Here is an 18,435-nt window from a genome sequence, read left to right on the forward strand (position 1 = left end):
AATAAAGGGGCAGGTTGCAGCAGTAACTTTACAAAGTGCCATTTATATTTTTTTGAAAAGTGCTGTTTTGGCAGTATTTTACAGGAAACGGGAATGGAATACATGCTTGTTTGGTTTCTTGAGGCACTGCTGCATGTGTAGCTGCTGTTCTCCTGTAAGATGTGAAGTAGTGCTTTGCCCCATCCTGTGCAGGCAAGCCTGCGATTGCTCACCGGGATATCAAGAGCAAGAACATCTTGGTCAAAAAGGACGGCACATGTGCCATAGCAGACTTCGGCTTGGCAGTGCGGTTCAGCAGGTCCGTAAGAAAGAAAAACATTTTTTTGATTATTGAGGTCTGTGATGGTGCGCTTGTATGGGCAGGCCATCACCTTCTGTTTAAGGAGACCGTCCTATTTTATGTAGGCTCAACATAGCACGTACACACATACCATATAAACCCGCATATAATACGAACCCAAATATAATACGGGGCTAAGTTTTAGAGACGCGAAATGGGAAAAAAAGTTTCACCCGCATATAATACGAGTAACACAAGCTCATAGAAGACATCTATTCAAATCGCATCTTGCACTTCAGTTCAATTACTTTGTTCTTCAGTAGCGCTTTCTTCGGACATTTCTTTGTCCGACAAATCATCCCAAATGTACTCATCTTCCGTGCCATCGAGGGCGTTCGAGATGCCGCACTTCTTAAGCCCGCTTCAGCCGCCCGGTTGGCGTCACTGCAGGCTCACCTGAGCGCATCCACTCTGCGTAGCACCACCTGACTGCGTCCTTGAACGGTTTGTTTACACAACCATCAAACGGCCGCGAAAGCTTTGTCGCGTTCCGCTGCACGCGAAAAGGGCTTCTTTCTGTTGTGGCCATCCACGAATGCTTCCTTCGACGACACCAAACTGCCTCCCGGCCGCACCGTTGCCGATGTTCTCCGCCGCCAAAATCGCTTGAAAGTAGCCGAGTACTGTTTTCGAGACCGTGACATCGTGCTCTCTAAAACAATATCCACTTCACGAAGCGTGCCTTACATGTGAGCACGTGCGTTGTCAACAGGCGCACGGCACACCGCGACCCCCTGACGCACCCAGCGGATCAACAAAGAAACGACGTCGTGACGTCGTTTGTCGAGAGTAACGAAGCCAAGCCGTAGCCATGCGCCAGTAGCAAAGTCAAGCCGTAGCCACGCCGCAAAAACGAAACTGAAACTTCGAGCAACTTCGAAAATTTTTGTTCGGATCCGCAAATAGTACGAGGCGAAAGTTTAGGACGCTAATTATGGGAAAAAAAACCTCGTATTATACGCGGGTTTTTACGGTACTTAGGTGTATAATGTACCCGTGCCTTATCATGCTGTATAATAACATTCCTTCAGTATCTGCTCACCTCTGCATCCGCTAGTCTTGACTTATCATGTGGCAGCACTGTGCAGATTGACTCTGCTTGTTTCCAAAAGGAGAAAATGTTTGCCTTTTGCGAGTATTTGCTATATTACGGTGCTACTATTAGCACTGGTATTGTGTTCAGGAGCAGTATATCAGTGTCATATGTATGATGCCTTCCACTGCCTGTGAATCCCACTGTGCATATTCAGTTCTGAAAGTTAAATATTTTTCACAAGAACCTCTCTGACAAAGTAAAATTCAAAATGTGGCAGAAGTAACTTTATCAAACATCTGAAGGGGAGTCGTGATGTTTCAGGACCGGTTAGTCTCCTTTTTAAGGACTACTACTTAGACAGCTTAAAAGGCGGCAACTTTTATGTTTGGCAGTCAGAAGTTGCTGCTTTAGGCCATCTCAACAATTCAGATGCAATTTACTGCGAGCTCATGGGCTTGGGTGTGTTTTGTGTTTTCTGGTGCGTGCTGGGAGGGTTTCTGCTGAAGGGAAGCTTTCGAATAGAAGCAGTGAAAGAACTTGTGTGCTGCTTGAATGTTTTCGAGCATCTTCGAAAGCACACACGCTTCACTGTGCAAAATTTGCTTAACATACACACTCGCATTATAGCAGTTAATTTATTGACAACTATACTTTAGGAATACAGTAAAACCTCAGTAATTTGAAAGTGGTTCATTCGAATCCCAGATAATTCGAAGAATTTTTGCGGTCCCATAATTTCTAATGTAAATTTGACCAGATAATTCAAAGTGGTGCCCTGCAACAGCCCGGTTAATTCGAAGATCTGGGTTGCTGTGCGGAAATGTCCAGTCCAAAGTTTGCCACAAACCGGTGAAGTGGTGACCCCTTCGCGCCACATGGCGGCTCCACAGAGTGATGCTGGTGCTCAATATGTGATGCACCCCAGCCCCAGTGTTTCCAGCACAAAGACGAGTCCATGGTGCAGCTTTTAGATCGCCGAAGCATGCGCCTGCAGATGTGAAGGCAGGCTTCACTGCAACGCAGGTGTGGATACCAATTTCAAAGTAACGTGCTCTCTGCACTTGTCAGGGTACACTCAAGGGACGGCCAGACTGGAGGCCGCAGTACGTGTGCTTATCGCTCCCCTGCAGCCCGGCCGTCGTCAAGGCAGCACCTAGCGGAGGCGCTGGCATCGAACCCCTAGCATTTCCCGCAACTACTAATTGACTGCGTGCAGTGCCGCCTTGCGCTGTCTCTTTGAGTGGTGTGCTGTTGTTAGTGGGTTGGATTACTGGCATCTCCGATTACTACAGTCGCCAACTGATTTCGGACCCCTGATTTTTCGGACATACCTGATTATTTGGACTTTTTTGTGGCACCATTACCCGGGCCATACGGCCAGTGTATAAGAGCGCCTGAAATTTCGGACGCACTGCAACTGACTGCTCGATTTTTCTGACCTCATTCACACTTGCTGCCAATACCCAAGCCAGATGGAACGTTGTTAAAGGTGCACTGAAGAGTAATCTGAACTCGTCTTTTTGCTGCGGGAACTCAATCTACACGTTCCGAGCATTCTTAGAAACTTCGATTTATTGCCTTGTGTGGCAGATTTCCCAAATTAAATCGAATTAACGTCCGGCTCTCGCCTTTTTTTTTTTTTTAATTCTCCCCGTACGGTGGGCGGAGTCGACCAACGTGTGGAGTGCCTTTCACCCAGTCCTGTGGCGGCTTGTCACTCTGCCATCGGCGGTGTAATACGTAGTAATCCGTAGCAGCAAATAATCCATGCATATTTTTATTTCTGCGGGCTCATTTTGTGGCTACCATATTTATTCGCATAATAGGCGCACTTTTTTTCCAGAAAATCCGGCTCAAAGTTCGGGGTGCGCCTATTACGCGGGGTAAAATTTCCGGAAATTTTTCGACTCTCAAAATTGAACACACCGCGTAAACGCACTCGTGTACGGGCCGCACCCCGTTTTCCCGAAGAAAATATAAAAAAAAAGAGATCCGTGTAAGGGCCGCACCGAAACTTTCCACGACCCACGCGGGAATAGCCTTCGGAATGCACGCGCCGAGGCCTCTGCGATCGGCTCTGGCTGCGCGCAACGGGCGCTTGATCGCGGAGGCCACACACGCGCACAGGAGCTTCCAGACGCCACCCACGGAGGGCGCCCAAGGTAGAGCTTATCATCATCATCGTTTTCCTCCGCCGCGCCGCGAGCTTTCGCTATCCATATCACCATCAGCATCTCCAGCTCGGTTTTTTTTTTTTTTTTTTTTTTTCTGTCAAGTGCCGGGATCTGCGGTAGCGCGATAGTTCATCGTGGTTTATGGCTTTGCCGCGGAGTGTTGCTGTTTTAGCTCGACGGCCAAGCACCTTAACAGCTACACGGCTGGGAGTTTGCTCTCGAACACGGCTAGCATGCGGCAGGTCGGAAAATACGACGTGGCCGAGAAGTGGGGCAGTTGCGACTGCGGCGTCCCTAAATTTTCGTACGCGACTCCAAGCGCCGAGGTTTTCGCGGGCCTAAGTCGGGAACGTTTCCGGCTGGAGATGAAGCTTTCCAAACAGACTCTTAAAGTGAGCATCCCTGAAAACTGTGTGCGGCTGTTCTACGCGATGTCGTTGTACGTGCTGTGGGTCCGCAGCAGCACTAGTGAGGACTAGTAGTCAGTTCAGCAAAAGCTTTGTTAAAATAAAGATTGGGGAGCGGGGGGTGGCGAGGCGTCGGCTTGCAATCGTGTAAATACAGTATTGATCACAGTGCCAAGTTCGGGGTGCGCCTTTTATGCGCGGAAATAAAAAAAAATGATTTTTCGCGCCCAAACTAGGGGTGCGCCTATTATGCGAGTGCGCCTATTATGCGAGTAAATACGGTATATTATCTGCGAATGAAACTCCTGATCAGGTGTTGAGGGCCCTTACTGCTTAGCCATCGTGACGAGGCAAGATGGGCATAAGTTATATCAAACATTGTTCACAAGCGAGAAACCTTTGTTGTGCGAGCTTTCCACAAGGCAACCCACTTCATGGTGCGGTCATGAAATCTGTTATTTTTGCCTGAGGTTTGCTCGAGAGCATCTGCATAATGTGGCTGCTTGTTCGTTGGTAGCAGTAGCAAGCTCCAAATTTTTACAGGTAAAAATTTTTTAACTTTACAAAGTGGTGGAATTTGCCCGAATTTTTTTTTTTTTTTTTTGTGCTCTCGAAAACTTTGTTGGACCGAAAGTGCGGCGCAAAACTGCTTCGTTAAATTGAGGGAAAAAATGCATTCATTTCAGTGGAGTAAGAAACAAACAAAAAAAGTTTGTTGCATCGTGAACTTCGTTTTATCGAGGTTCGTTATATCGAGGTTCAACTGTAGCAGAAAAGCTATTGTTACCAGTGGGGATGACACCGAGACCCTTTGCATGTAAAATGCAGTGTTTTACTATTCAGGCAAGAAAAAAGAAGGAACAAGCGCAGTCCTTCATCTTGCCGAAGCAACTCTATTCATTAGTGCTTTTGTGGATATAAATAGCCTTTTTTCGTTTTGGCTAGAGGTATTGTTTTTTTATTATTGTGCCGGCCATTTTCCATGCAGTGAAGCCAACGAACTTGACATTGCTGTGAACCCTCGCGTGGGCACCAAACGCTACATGGCTCCTGAGGTGCTAGATGAGACACTTGTCCCCAGCCACTTTGACTCGTACCGCATGGCTGACATGTACTCATTTGGCCTCGTGCTTTGGGAGATCACGCTGCGGTGCATTGTGGATGGTGAGTGCACTGTTGGGGGGCCTAACTGTGCCTGGCACATGCTGAGCCTACTGCAGGAACAAAAAAAAAATGCAGTTTTACAACAGGTATTGGTTACAAAAAATAATGCACACGCATCAAATACCTGTGTGCGAGTTTCTTGTCTCTCGTATGCACGTAGTGAGACTGTTGTGATCTTATGGATCTTACCTTCATCAAGAAAATGCACATGTTGGATGAAGTGGTGGGGTCAGAGGGATTTGTTTCCAAGAGTTTTTGCTGGATTAGATCATTGATGAATTGTTTTTGTCTGAATTGAAATTGTCCAGCAGAACAACCATTCTGATTACGATTGGACTTGCTGATAGAGAAGCGGGGAAGCTAATGATAGAGTATTGGGACACGTTAGGGGATATGTGCATTGAAGTGATGATCATGCCACCTTGCTCGGCCAGCATGGCTGGCTCCAATGTTGTCATGCACGGCTCATAGTTCAGCAGCCCTAAAACCCCTGAATGGAGAGGGAAAAAAAACTTGCTTGACATCTGACAGGAGAAGATAGGGTAGAAGGGATGAGAAGTGCTCTTTCTTATGCCAATAATCAGCACCTCTAACAGCAGAAGAGTGCAGGTGCTATTTTTTTTTATTTGTGGTTTCATGCGTCAACCCTGTGTTGTCAGAAGCAGTGCAAATGCTGAATGACACAAATCTTGTCTACTTTCCCTTGTACAGTTAGCGCTGTAATACAGGTTCGCAAGGTGTGGCATGCCAGCTGTAACGAGTTGTTAAGCATTCATGGAAGGTGTGTTGTGCTGGCAGAAGGTTAATGGGTCCGAACAGGTCACAGTATCCATGAGAGGCTGCTCCCTCACAGCTACGGTGAATGCAGTGGTAGAGTTGAATTTGTGTTTTTTTTTTTCTTTTGAACAGAGGCCCACTGTGCTTGCACATGGCCTTTAATATACTCAGTATAATTGCCAAGTGTTCAGAAAGAGCCTGGCCGCTGGTTGTTTGCAGCAGTTATTAAGTTGCAGCATTTTTTTGGTGAGGCCATGCATAATTTTTATTCACACTCTTGGTGTGCAAACTCTGCAAGTACTCGTACAAAGGTTTTTGACTATTATATAGTGCACATGCAGAAGCATGCAGCATTATTTTTTCATGTTAATATGCGGGACATTTGTTAGTGTTGTGAGGCAGCCATTAAACTTATTTAAATAATGCCCATTGTATTCAAAAGATAACTTGTTTCATGGGCGGAGGACACAAATTTGAGCTTTCTAGTTCAATTTCTGTTGCAAAGTTTGCAAAAGGCTACAGAGATGTCAGTTATTAAATGTGACAACCCTAACAATCAATGTATGTTGGCAAAGTTATAACAGCCCTACAACAAACTCCGCTGAATATAGCATAGTTATGTGAAAGAGAACACCTTGTTTTCTATCCATTGATTTGATGCAGTTGCAAGCTGTCTCTCAAATTTAGCATTTTGCAGGTACTACTTATACAGCAGAGCCCCTGGGTTATATTTTTCACGGGTCTTCAGGAAAAAAACTTAGTAGCCACGAAGCACGGGAGAAAAAAAATGTACATCGTTGATTGCCATTTTTTTTTTTACTTCTTCTTCAATAAGGGCAGCATGCTTCTTTCAAATTTGCAAGGTTTTGTGGTTATTGCGATCATTTGCATCCACAGAATGTCCTAAACATCCTGCAGCTGCTCCCCATCTGCCTGAGCAGCTGTTAATGGAAAGGAGGCAGCAGCGAAGTGGCAGGGCTTATGCACCGTTCCTGCATAATCCTTGTCTATTGGAACCAAGAAATAATTGCATTTTCAAGCTGCAGGCGATAAGGCAAATGTGAATGGCAGAAACTTGCCTTGGAAGCAGCCCGTGCGACTTATACTCGTACAGTGCTACCCGTGCGGTGTCTGTGCGGCATAGCTTCGTTTTCGTGTCTTCGGTCATTTGTGCTCGTGCCACGGTAGAGATGGAGCTTCTTTAACAGCCGAAACAAGATTCACGCCAACCGTAAGTGTGCAAGACATCGGCTTGGGTGGAACACACTGAAAGCTGCCGAGCATGTTGGCGGCCAAGCGCCAATGGAGCCTTGTGTCTCGCTTTGGCTGGCCCCCTGTTGCCATTCCTAGCACAAACTCATGCTAAACGTAGGCTGTCAAAATGCCGGCACAGGGTAAAGCACTATCGCGATATGACATTCACGACATGGCAAGCGGGAACACAGCCACAGTTATGTTGTAACAGCCGAGTCTGTATTGCCCGAGTTTCAATAGGAGCTTGGACGGGTCTGGCTCACGATAATATAGTAGCCAGGAAAACGCGGTACCTGGGAGCCCAACAGCGGGGTTCTTCTGTACTAAGAGATTATCACTAGTTTAGTTTAAGGGGGGATGAGGGGATCGAAGGCAACTTTTCCATTTTTCGACTTAGAGTGATGAAATTTGATAGACTGGCTTAAAACAGCATCAAAGAATCAAATATAAAGTTTCACTATGACAGCTTCAGTAGGCTCCTTTTTATCATTGCTTATATGCTGGCCTCATGTTGCTTGCTTGTGGAAAGCCTGGCATGACAAAAAAACAGTCTACAGGCCTGTAAATGCTTTTAATATTTACTAAGAACTGTGCTGTCAGTCAAGACTCTCTTAATTTTTTTTTAAATTTCTCTGTTCTTTTTTTTAAGGGACACAATATGCACCTTCTTTTATGTCTCGAATGTATCATGCTCTAATTGCCGTGTAATAAAAACATGTGAGCCTAAATGGTAAATCTGAGATTGTCTTGACACAGACCACATTTCAGGGATCATAACAAAACAAACGGGGTAAAAATCCATGCACCCATTGCTGTGCTACGCTTTCCACGAGCAAGGTATTAAGCTCAAAACAAACCTTCGAGAAAACAAGCCTGAAAGTTCTAAGCTAACACACACTGTCTATGTGTAGATGCCGACAAATATATTTATGTGGAGCGCTTAAAGTTTATCCTTGGGTGAAATATTTGAGTACAGCATAGAAACAGTGTTGGAGATGCCAAAAAGTGTACTTTTGAAAAATCAACTTTTTTTGCGATTTTTGTGATCTGATCCCCACATCCCCCCTTAACAAGTGAGTTTGCAGTTTGCATTGAATTAATCTAAGGGGGACAAGTCTCTGAAGCTGAAAAATCGTGAGAAAAATCATTTTTTCAGCTTTGTCATATTAGGATTTGCGAGGGTCCTTCCCACCTGCAGGTGAAGTTTGGTGGCTGAAAATTGCGTAGTTTTTGAAAAATTGTCAAATAAAGACATTGTCTTGACGCAGCAACTCGTAAAAATGCGTCAAACATGCCCATTTTATATTCCTTTACATTTCAAAACCAAACGGCCATAATGCAGTCTGTGAGGTCTTTGTTGAAAGTGCAGCTCTCCAGTTGTCTTTCCCATCAGAGCGGATCTGTTTGTCCCGCTTCATTGATGAGAAAAACACAAAAAACAAACGTGGTGACATTGTCTTGCATGGCTGGCTGCCTTGTACCACATGGCAAACTGGCACTTTTTCTTTTTACTGGCTAGCTTGAATTTCCTGCCAATTTTAGCCACTTGTGCCCAGTGCAGAGTAGCAGGCCGAATATTCCTCTTTCCAGCCGACCTCGTTGCCCTTGTAATCATTAAACTTATCTCACTTGAAAAGTTTGTCATAATAAACTGTTAAAAAGTCAAAGCGAAGGGCCCGTAACATCGATAAATGTGCAGAAAATAAATGTTATTCTTTACGCCAAAGAAACGGAACAACTCTGCTCCATTCTGCAAGTTCCACAACTTGGAACGGGTGATACAGGTGTGGTGGCTGCAGCGAGGCAAAATTTTAAGCTGTTCCTCGCAGTGTCGCGGTGCGGTTGTTTGCAAAGTGGGGGATTTTGCTGGACGAGGATGTTAGAATGATGTTAGATGACGACTGCAGTGCTAGTGAGGACGATGCTGCAAGTGTGGACAAGTAGTCCAGTGACTAATACATTTTAGTTTTGGAATGTGCCCACGGGCATGCCCCCCTTTTTTTTTGTGCGACATGTGATATTGGGGGGCGGTCGACTTGCAATCGTGTAAATACGGTCTGTGGAACAACGACACTGTCAAAATCTCAGCTGTGGCTACCTTGTCGAGGTAGTCACAGCCACAAGGTAGAGGCACTGTTCTGATTGGTAATGCCCAATCCCAACACTTGGCTAGTGAAACGTAATTTCTGATCTTTTTAGTTTGAATTTCCTAACTGGAATAACTTTTTTTCTGCATGCTCCGATTGCAGAAATTTTTCTTTCACAGTAATATTTGGAAAACAGGATATATCCCTTTACCCCGAATAATCTGCAGTAAAAGAAAACTGGCAAGCTCTAGTTTTCCTTTTTTTTTTTTCTGGGGACCTTATGTGTTCTCTCCGCGTTTACGTTTCTGCAGGTGCGGTGGAAGAGTACCGTATTCCGTACCACGATGTCGTTCCATCAGACCCCAGCTTTGAGGATATGCGCAAAGTGGTGTGTGTCGACAATGCAAGACCACAGCTGCCTAAGCGCTGGAGTTCTTCCCAGGTGAGTTAACTTTTGGCCTTTCCCTGTATGAACTTTCACACCCAGTCAGCAATGTTAGTGTTCTTTTTTTTTTTTAAGTAACACTTAACGTGTGACTGGCCTTTGTGAGGACATTGCATTAGAAGGGTAGTTTTACTTGCAAGTTGCCTGCACTTCTGTTTTATGCAGTGGTTTAAACTTTTCAGCTTTATTACTACTTCCTCCTCGGCTGCTTTTAACACGGTTCATTTCAATTTCAGTGGATTGAAAAGTTTGGGTTGCCAGTTGTCTTCAAAAGCCATTTTGTTGATAAATTTTTTATTCACTGGTGGTTCCAAGGCACTTTGTATGGAATGTTCTCCCATCAAAAATTTTTTGAAGCTGAAGTAAATGTTTTGTTATGCAAACCTGAAAGGGTGAAAAAGATTTCATTTTGGGAGCTTTGTGCAGTTGATATTTAACTGCGGACGTTAAGTCTCTGAGCCGACATAGAAAGTAATGGTACTGCAAAGGCATCTGAATAACTTGGACTACATGAATTTTTTGCAATTAGGGAACCATTCTACAGCTGTAGTGTGTACGGTGTGTTTCTTTCTTGCAGGTGACCCAGTGCTTGTCAAAGCTCATGCAGGAGTGCTGGCACCAGAGGCCTGGTGTGAGACTAACAGCCCTGCGTGTTAAAAAGTCACTGGCTAGGCTGCTAGTGGAAAACAACTCTGTCGGAGGGAAGATGGTGTGACACCTCTGTCCACCTCGAAAGGCAACAGTAGACCAGAGTGCTGACCCAGGAGCACCACAGAATGACAGCGAGGCCGCAGATCATGTTGATGTCTGCTGCAGTTGCAAGGTGGTGAGCGCGCTCAGCTGCCCAGTCGTTGCAGGGCACAGTTTCTGCAGGCTGGCTCAGCTGAAGGGTCGGTCTTGATAGCTGCAGCCAGCAGGTCATGCCTTTGTAATGGGAAGGGACCTGGTAAAAAGCAGTTATCTTAAGCATCAGTCGGATAACGTGATCTGCCGTACTTGTGTGTGGGAAGTAATGCAGCCACTAGGCAACTCTTTGTTGTTTCTGTGGCTACACAGTGGCCTGCAAAGACATAGAAGGTAGTAGCACCCTGGTTGCAGGTCCTCGGTTGTGACCACACTTCTGTCGCCTAGCATCGTCTATTCATGTGTTATTGTTTGGTTAATGCAGTGCTTTCTTTTTTTTTTAGTGTGCGTGTGTATGCATGCCTGTCCAAGCGAGCCGGAGCTAGCTTGGGTATGTTTATCTCGCTGTGAGTATGCACTAGAGAGGTGCATATTGCGAAGGACTGACGTCGAAGATGTACCCTGTTTTTAGACGGACCTTGTTGGGGCTCTGTTCATTTTAGTGCCATTTTTATACATTCTTTGCTTGGTTGCCTAGCCTAGTTTTGTGTGGCTTTTTTTTTGTTATTATTATTATTGACAACCATTTTGCATAGCACTCATGCTTCAGATTTCATTACTTTATTTTGCCATCGCCATTCCTCTGCTGCGCGTGCATTTAAGGGACTCTTTTGTCTGCAGCTTTACAAAGGCCACAAAAGTTGTTATATTGGCTTGCAGCGTGTGTTTCCCTCAAGTTCCATTTAAGGGGAGCCCATTCTATAGCTCTTTGCTACCATATTTCACTGCTTTTCTACTGTGCACATGTTCAGAGTTGCCTTGTCTCTATTTTAAATAGCGTAGACTGTTCAAAACGGTGCGCCAGCATTTTTGAGGGGCATTTTTGCCTGGTGAAAATGTGGTGGAAGAGTGTTGCATACTTTATTGAACATCATCTGTGTTTTCTTTGTACATCTTCTGAAGAGCTTTAGAATATTCTATGCAGCTGGTAAAAGCATTCACTTACCAAGATTCATAGCTAAGCACACAGCAGCAGCACTGAGCGAATAATCTGTTCATGTATGTCTTTTGGTTTATTTTTCCGTTCTTGAAATAATTGTGAACAAATATCAGCCACTGTATAGCTTCCTGTATTGTGTAAAGTGGAAGCGTTTTGTGCCCACTGTACAACTCATTGCTGCGGAGTGTGGCTAAGTTTTCAAGGCGAAAATCTGTAATCGTCAGGGGAGTTCTTAGATCTCACCAGCTAGGAAAAATTTTTTCATAAAATGAACCTAGTCTGAGGAAGCAACCAAATGAAATTGATATACAGTGGTGCCGAGTGATTGGATGGCCCACATAACGTTGTGCATTGAGTATGCACTCAGCAGCACAACATTTTTTGTTCTGTTTCTCTTTCCCTCTCCTTTTTTCTTGATAACGCACAAAAATGTTATTGTATGTTGCCGTGTTTACTTGTTGGCGATTTTCTTTAGGGGCAGTGAAACAGTGCCACACATATGCTGCCAAGGGCCATTGCATTCAGAGCGCATATTTTACCCAGGCACACATTACAGAAAATAAGCTGACGCCAGTGGAGTCCAGAACTACGAAAGGTGATTTAATGCTGTTTCATGGTTTCACCTAAAGTTATCTCACTCATAATGCCCGTTCAGTCGGACTTTTGATATATTGGTGGCAAACATGGGATTTTTTATAGTTCAATTTAATCCTATGTGTGTGCGTCTGTTAGTTTTACTGCAGCAGGCACAAGCTTTGTAAAATCCACAAAGTGTCGAGGGTTGTTGCACAGCAGACCTCCAGCTACTGCTGATTACTGCAGAACAAACGAGGGTATGCCAACAAAAGCGATGTAGCATAGACTTGAATGGAGTGTATGCTGGGCCTATGAATATCACCCCCTAAGTTAGCCAGGGCAGAGTGTGTGTCTTTGTATCCACATTAACACTTGCCAGGGCTGGGGCAATATAACAGTTACATTCAGAGTCCATTCTATTTTTATTGTTTCTTTTTTTTTTTTGTTTTTTTTTTTCTTTCACACATCATTATTGGCACTAGCCTAGCAACATGGGGGACGTGGTGTTGCTTGAGCAGGAAAAATTGAATTGGAGTTAAGTTGGAATAGAATTGTCACGTTATACCAGCCAAGTGCTAAGATTCACATTGATGTTGGGAAGCGCACCTCATGGAGGCCCTCTATATCATTCAGTACACCTAGTGTGCGTATGTCGAGAAAGCTGGGGCCGGCATTTCTGCACTCATGTACTTTTACTTGATATCCTAATGACAACACTTTTTCAGTTCGATGTGGAGGATTCTAAATTAAACTGCCGTGGTGGCTCAGTGGCTTTGGCATTCGGCTGCTAATCCCAAGGTCACGTGTTCAATCCTGGTTCAGAGTGGCTGTACAGTAAAAGCTCGTTAATTCGAACTTCAAGGGACGGGGAAAAATGTTCGAATTATCCGATGTTCGAATTATCGAATGGCCTCGAAAAAACTGACAAGAACCATTTGCATTATGGTATATGTACCGTATTTACTCGCGTAACGAACCCACTCGCATAATGAACCCACCCACCCCCGATTTTTGCCTAATGCTGAATTCCAATGGCAGATCAAGACCGCTCCGTCGGATCGCGTAGCTTCGCCACCTCCCGTTTTGCGATTGGAATGCGAGTGCTCCCTCGGGAGCGCGACGCCAGTGCCGCAGCGGCGAGCTGCGGAAACTAGGCGCTCCGCCGGAGCGGACGCCCTGCTAGCTTCGTGTTCAAGTGCGACAGGAGTTGCGCGAGGCGCAATCTCAGACGCCGTCTCGGCGAAACAAAAAGGAGGTAGTACGAAGGCCGTAATGTAAGACCAAAACCAAAGCGTATGTACAGGATGGTCCACTCTCCACGAACATGCGAGTATGCGGCCGCGGTCTTCGGAGAGCCAGTGAGCCTGTCCCTACCGTTCACGAAAGAAGTGGCGGCCGACGCGCAGGCAAGTCGCTCGCTGCTCGATTTTCCAGCCTTGCGACTGCGAGACGCAAGCCGCTGAACCAATCAGCGAGACAGTCGAGCTTTCGGCAACGACGCCGCCCTGGGACACGCCGAGTGACGAACTGCGGTGCCCCCTGGCCGTTTCTCCCTGGCTGCCGTAGTCGTCGCTAAGCCTAACTGTTTTTCATCGATGCCGCAGCTGAGGGCACTTCGGAACTGGCCAGCGCTGTAGTAAAGGTGCTACTCGCGTCACCGTTTTACTGTGTTCCTCGTCTCATAATAAAATAAAGACATGATCGATTTCTGCGACGCCTCCAACAGCGGAGCTAGCAGACAGCAGGCCAGCCGCACTGGGCATCAGGAAGAAATTTGCTTGTATCGCAGTTATCACTTCTACCAGCAACTCGGTATTGGCCAACGATCCTCAAAAATGATTCATTTTTTACATTCCTCTACTCCAGGGCTTGTTATTAACGCGAACAAAGAATATTAGTGCATTTTTCTGACGTCGGTGGCAGGCATACAGGCTGGCAGCTCCACACTCGCTGTCTGTTTGAGACGAATCTTCACTGCTGGACTCTGAGCTTTCAGTGCCCGAGTCGGAACTGTCACTTCCATGAAGCAAAATTAGTGCCGCACGGCTCGAAGCAAGATCATTGCCGTCCACTGTTAACTGGAAAGTGCCCGGCTGTCCCGGCTCGCCCGGCTCACCACGTAGCGACGACAGAAACGAAGCGGCTGCTGCCGGTCGCGACAGGAAGCAGACGCGGCAGAAAAGAAAACGTCACGCGAGGTTCCGGTCAAATCCGCCGATTTCGGCGGATCAAGTATCGCTGCTCCACGGAGCGATCCGGGATTTACGCCTGATCCCGATCTGCCATTGGAACATACAACTCGCGCTCCCATTTTACCATTGGAGTACGACTGATCCAAACCGAGCAGAAAAAAATGATCCCGATCTGCCATTGGAATTCAACATAAGAATCTGAAAAAAAAAAAAAAAAAACGCGTCGGCCGTTAACGCGTCCCTCCGTTTCGCACCGTCACGGTCCATGACGCATTTCTTAGCAGTGCGCCAAGATGCTGCGCAGCGATAACACCACCGTTTGATGTTAGCTCTATACTCTGTTTCATACATAGCAGTCAACGCTGCCAAAGGTACGAAAGTAGTCCGCTGCAAAAAAACAAGCGAAATGTATCCATCCGCCTCACGTGGTGGCTGAGTGGTACGAAGCGCGCGCCTGTCTGTTCATTTTATAAGGGGCCAAGGTTCGACTCCCGGCTTGGCTGGTTTTTTTTGTATTTTTTTTATTTTTCTTAAAAGATTCATTAGGTAGAAACTCGAAACTGTCAAACTCTAATACCTACTTTGAAAAGCACGGCGCTGTTTACTTGTTTCGAAGGGAAAAGGCAGGCATACATACGATTTAACTTGAGTCGGATGGCGTTGATTGCAAAGCTGTCATATTTACCACTGCGAGAGCTAGATATTGTCACCTTGCTAGGCCGTTTTTGCGGTGATCTTATTCCAGTAGAGATACCTTCTTTCTTGAACCCCGCAACTGTCTGAGGGCTCACCCCGGTCATCTCGCCCACAGTTTCGAGAACTTCACGGAAAGTCTTCTCCGGGAAGCGATTCCTTACGCTAGAGCAAACGTTGATAGTCACCTGCTTGTAGTCTTTCGAAATTTTCGGAGACTTCAGCTTGGAGAATAGGCGAGCAGGAGATGTTTTTGAAGCCGCAGTGGGCGAAGAAAACAAGCAAGTAGGAGATAGCAGTGCCATTTTCGCAGACTCGGAAACCAAAAGACGAAAGCAGACGACATCACCGGCCGGCCTAGCTGCGAAAACCTGATACAGGAGGAGCCGGAAAAAAAACAGAAAACTAAGGCACTCTGTTTTGAGGAACATAAAAGAAAAAGCAATCTTTTTGCAAAATAATACACTTTTGTTATTATACTACAATATCGACCAACATTTACTTTAATTTTAAGTTCATTACTCTTTTCGCTTTCGACGCACTACATTACGATGCGGACGAGGAGCGCGAACAGGCACCGCAGCCTTCGCTGCGTTGACTGCTATGTATGAAACTGAGTATAGTGCAAGGGGGGAAGCGAACTTGGCAGAGTGCCAGCGCTTGTACGCCTGTGCAAGCCTTGTTTTCAGTATGTTCGCCTTATCGGGCCATGGGCGATTGGGGCGTCTACTGCCACTCAATCATTGGAACGCGCGATAGCAGCAAACGCCTTTTGCAGCGAACAATGCTAAAAGCCGGCGTCATGATCACGGCTGACCGCGTGCTTCCGTTGGGGGAAGGATGGACGACACTTGCTAAGAAAAGAAAAAAATTTTTCGCTCGTAATTGGTAGCGCCCTTCCGAAGTCATAGCCTTTCATGGGCGTTGGCTGGGACCGCGCCGACAGATACAGAACTTATCCGTATTTCCGAATTAACAGTTTTCGGAGGTTGTGCGGAAAAGAGGGCAGGCAGCCGCCACCGCGGCCGCCAACCCCTCCCTACCCTCCGGCGCCACCGGCCGCCGCGCCGGTGATGCCGCCATTTAAGCTTTAACCAATCTTCCATGGTTTTATCTGGTTCCATCTTCTTTCCCCATTTAGGACACAGCCTCTAACTACGCGGGGGTGCTTTTTTTTTTTGGCCACGTGCTGTGTGCCTAGCCGCCCAGACGCGGCGGCGCATAGTTCGAATTATCCGTAGCGGAACCGACTCACTTTCGAATTAACGGGCTTTTTTATACACAGATCTCTATGAAGCTTGGCCGGACCAAGTAGTGTAGTTCGAATTATCCGGAACCTCGAATTATCGAGGTTCAAATTAACGAGCTTTCACTTATTTTGATGGAGATAAAATATAGAAACGCCCGTGGGCTGTGCAATGTCAGCGCCCGTTATAGAGCCCCAGGAGGTCTAAATTAATCTGGAGCCCTCCACTACAATGCCCCTCGTAGCCTGAGTCACTTCAGAATGTTAAACCCCACAATCCAAAAATCTAAATTCTGAATTGGGGGGGGGGGGGGTTAACTTCCCGAAGCGACTCATGGGCTGTGAGGGACGCTGCAGTGAAGGGCTCCTGGTTAATTCTTGTGGTTCTTTAATGTGTGCTGATATCAGCACACAGCCGTTCATTTTTTCCCTCCATCGAAATATGGCTGTCGCAGCCGGGATCAAACCTGCAACCCTAGGATCAACAGCCGAACACCAAAGTCGTTGAGCCATCACAGCAGGTCGTTATGGAGAGTAATGCCGAATGCAGGGTTCAACACGATTGGGTCCAGCTTAATTGGCTACACTGTGTAGTTACCAAGATAGTTACTGGTCGGGCATTCAGCTGCGCACTAGTATTAGGTATGGCGTCCTGGAATTTTTATTTAGTGTAAATGGGTTTAAAATTTATATCTTGAGTCAGGAAAGGGTGCCTTGAAGAAACGGAAGGAAGTGAAAAATGAGGTTCTCTCAAGGCTACGCCCCAGGTACATGTGAGCAACATGAAAGCGTGCACCTTTGCTTCAGCTGGGGCAGCACAAATGTGGCATTTGGGTCTGCATTTGTCCGATGGCAGCACATGCACTGGTAGCAGCTTGCTTTTAGTGAGCAACGAGAGGCTGAAAATGCGGAATCTACTTACAGTTGTAACAGCTGTTCTCGCACATTTTCTAACAGCTCAGATGCAGGGAAATGTGGTCTTTGAGCTAATTGGCAGGAATGGGCCACAGTGCGTGTATGCCATGCTGGAAGTGAAAACCATATTTTTACTTTACATTCTGCACCTTTTAAGCGTTACTCCTTCCGTTGAAGGCACTTCCTGTGCCCGTGTCAGTGTCTAGGCAATATGTTTGTTCCTTTTGTGCATGCCTTTAAAAATATGAATCATTCTGTCTCTGGAACAAAATTTTAAGGGTCTGGAGGACAGTTTCATCCATTGTCGGTTTAGCAGCATTACAGTGCCGGCGGATGTCTGCCTCTTCAGAGTAGAGATGGGCAAAACGGCTCACTTCAGTGAGCGGCTCAGAACGGCTCATCTCACTGAAGTGAGCCGGCTCATTTGAGCGGCTCACCGGCTCACTTAAATCTGCAACAGTGAGCCGGATGTTTTGAGTGAGCCGTGCTTCTTTAGGAGAGAGGAAGTCGGCCCTCTCTCTCGTTCACACTGAGCCGTGCCCATGGACGTCCCGAACCGTTCCATCGGAGCCGGGTCTTCTGATGGTAGTGGTTTATTTTTAAAAATAAAAATAAATAAAAAAGTGAAGCAAATGAGTGTTGCCGGCCGCGGCAATTGCTATCTATTATCTTAAGCACCCGAGCAGCTGCAGCCGGCGGAAATGAAAGGGAAAAGGAGAGGATAGTGAGGAGAGGGGAGTGACAGCAAGAAAGGACAGGGGCATAGAGTTAATATAACGACAGGGGAGCGCTTTGTACACTATTTGCGATTCCGCGCCATGGTGCGAGAAGGCAACTGCTGTCCTGCCCTTCCTGGCAAGAGTCGCAACCAGCCCCTCACCTTCGGCTGTCTTCAGTTAAAGTGAGCGGCGGTTCTTCTGAAGAGCCGGGCCGGCTCTACGAGAGAGAGCCAGCTCAGCTCTCGTTCAGTGAGCCGTAGCCAAAAGAGGTTTTCGCCTTAAAAACGCGGGTGCCAGCGGCAGTGCACACGTGGAAACAGCTGAAGGCGAGGGGTTGGTTGCGAAGGAAGGGAATGCAGTTGCTTTCTCGCACTGCTCAATAGATGGCGCGCAAATCGCACCCTGGAGCAGACCCGGCTCTGACGGAACGGTTAGGCACTGTCAGCATGGCTCACTGAACGAGAGAGAACCGGTTCTCCAGAATAACCGCCGCTCACTTTACTGAGCCACGGCTCACTCGCTCTCTAAAAAAGAGCGGCTCAAAAGATCCGGCTCGCTCCTGAGCGA

General features: G+C 46.5%; 1 protein-coding gene across 1 annotated transcript in view; it reads left to right on the forward strand.

Moving 5' to 3' along the window:
* Nucleotides 1-17,761, forward strand: part of LOC149352154 (bone morphogenetic protein receptor type-1B-like) — a 40,918-nt gene extending 23,157 nt beyond the window's left edge. Inside the window, exons 8-11 of the mRNA XM_089581310.1 lie at nt 193-298; nt 4,946-5,121; nt 9,551-9,681; nt 10,262-17,761. Coding sequence (XP_089437436.1) covers nt 193-298; nt 4,946-5,121; nt 9,551-9,681; nt 10,262-10,399 — 551 coding nt within the window. The 3' untranslated portion in view covers nt 10,400-17,761. The remainder of the gene's footprint in view (nt 1-192; nt 299-4,945; nt 5,122-9,550; nt 9,682-10,261) is intronic.
* The last annotated feature ends 674 nt before the right edge of the window (nt 17,762-18,435 follow it).

This window comes from Amblyomma mixtum, chromosome 3 (assembly GCF_055824585.1).
Source record: "Amblyomma mixtum isolate Tamu chromosome 3, ASM5582458v1, whole genome shotgun sequence".
Classification (NCBI taxonomy): Eukaryota; Metazoa; Arthropoda; class Arachnida; order Ixodida; family Ixodidae; genus Amblyomma; species Amblyomma mixtum.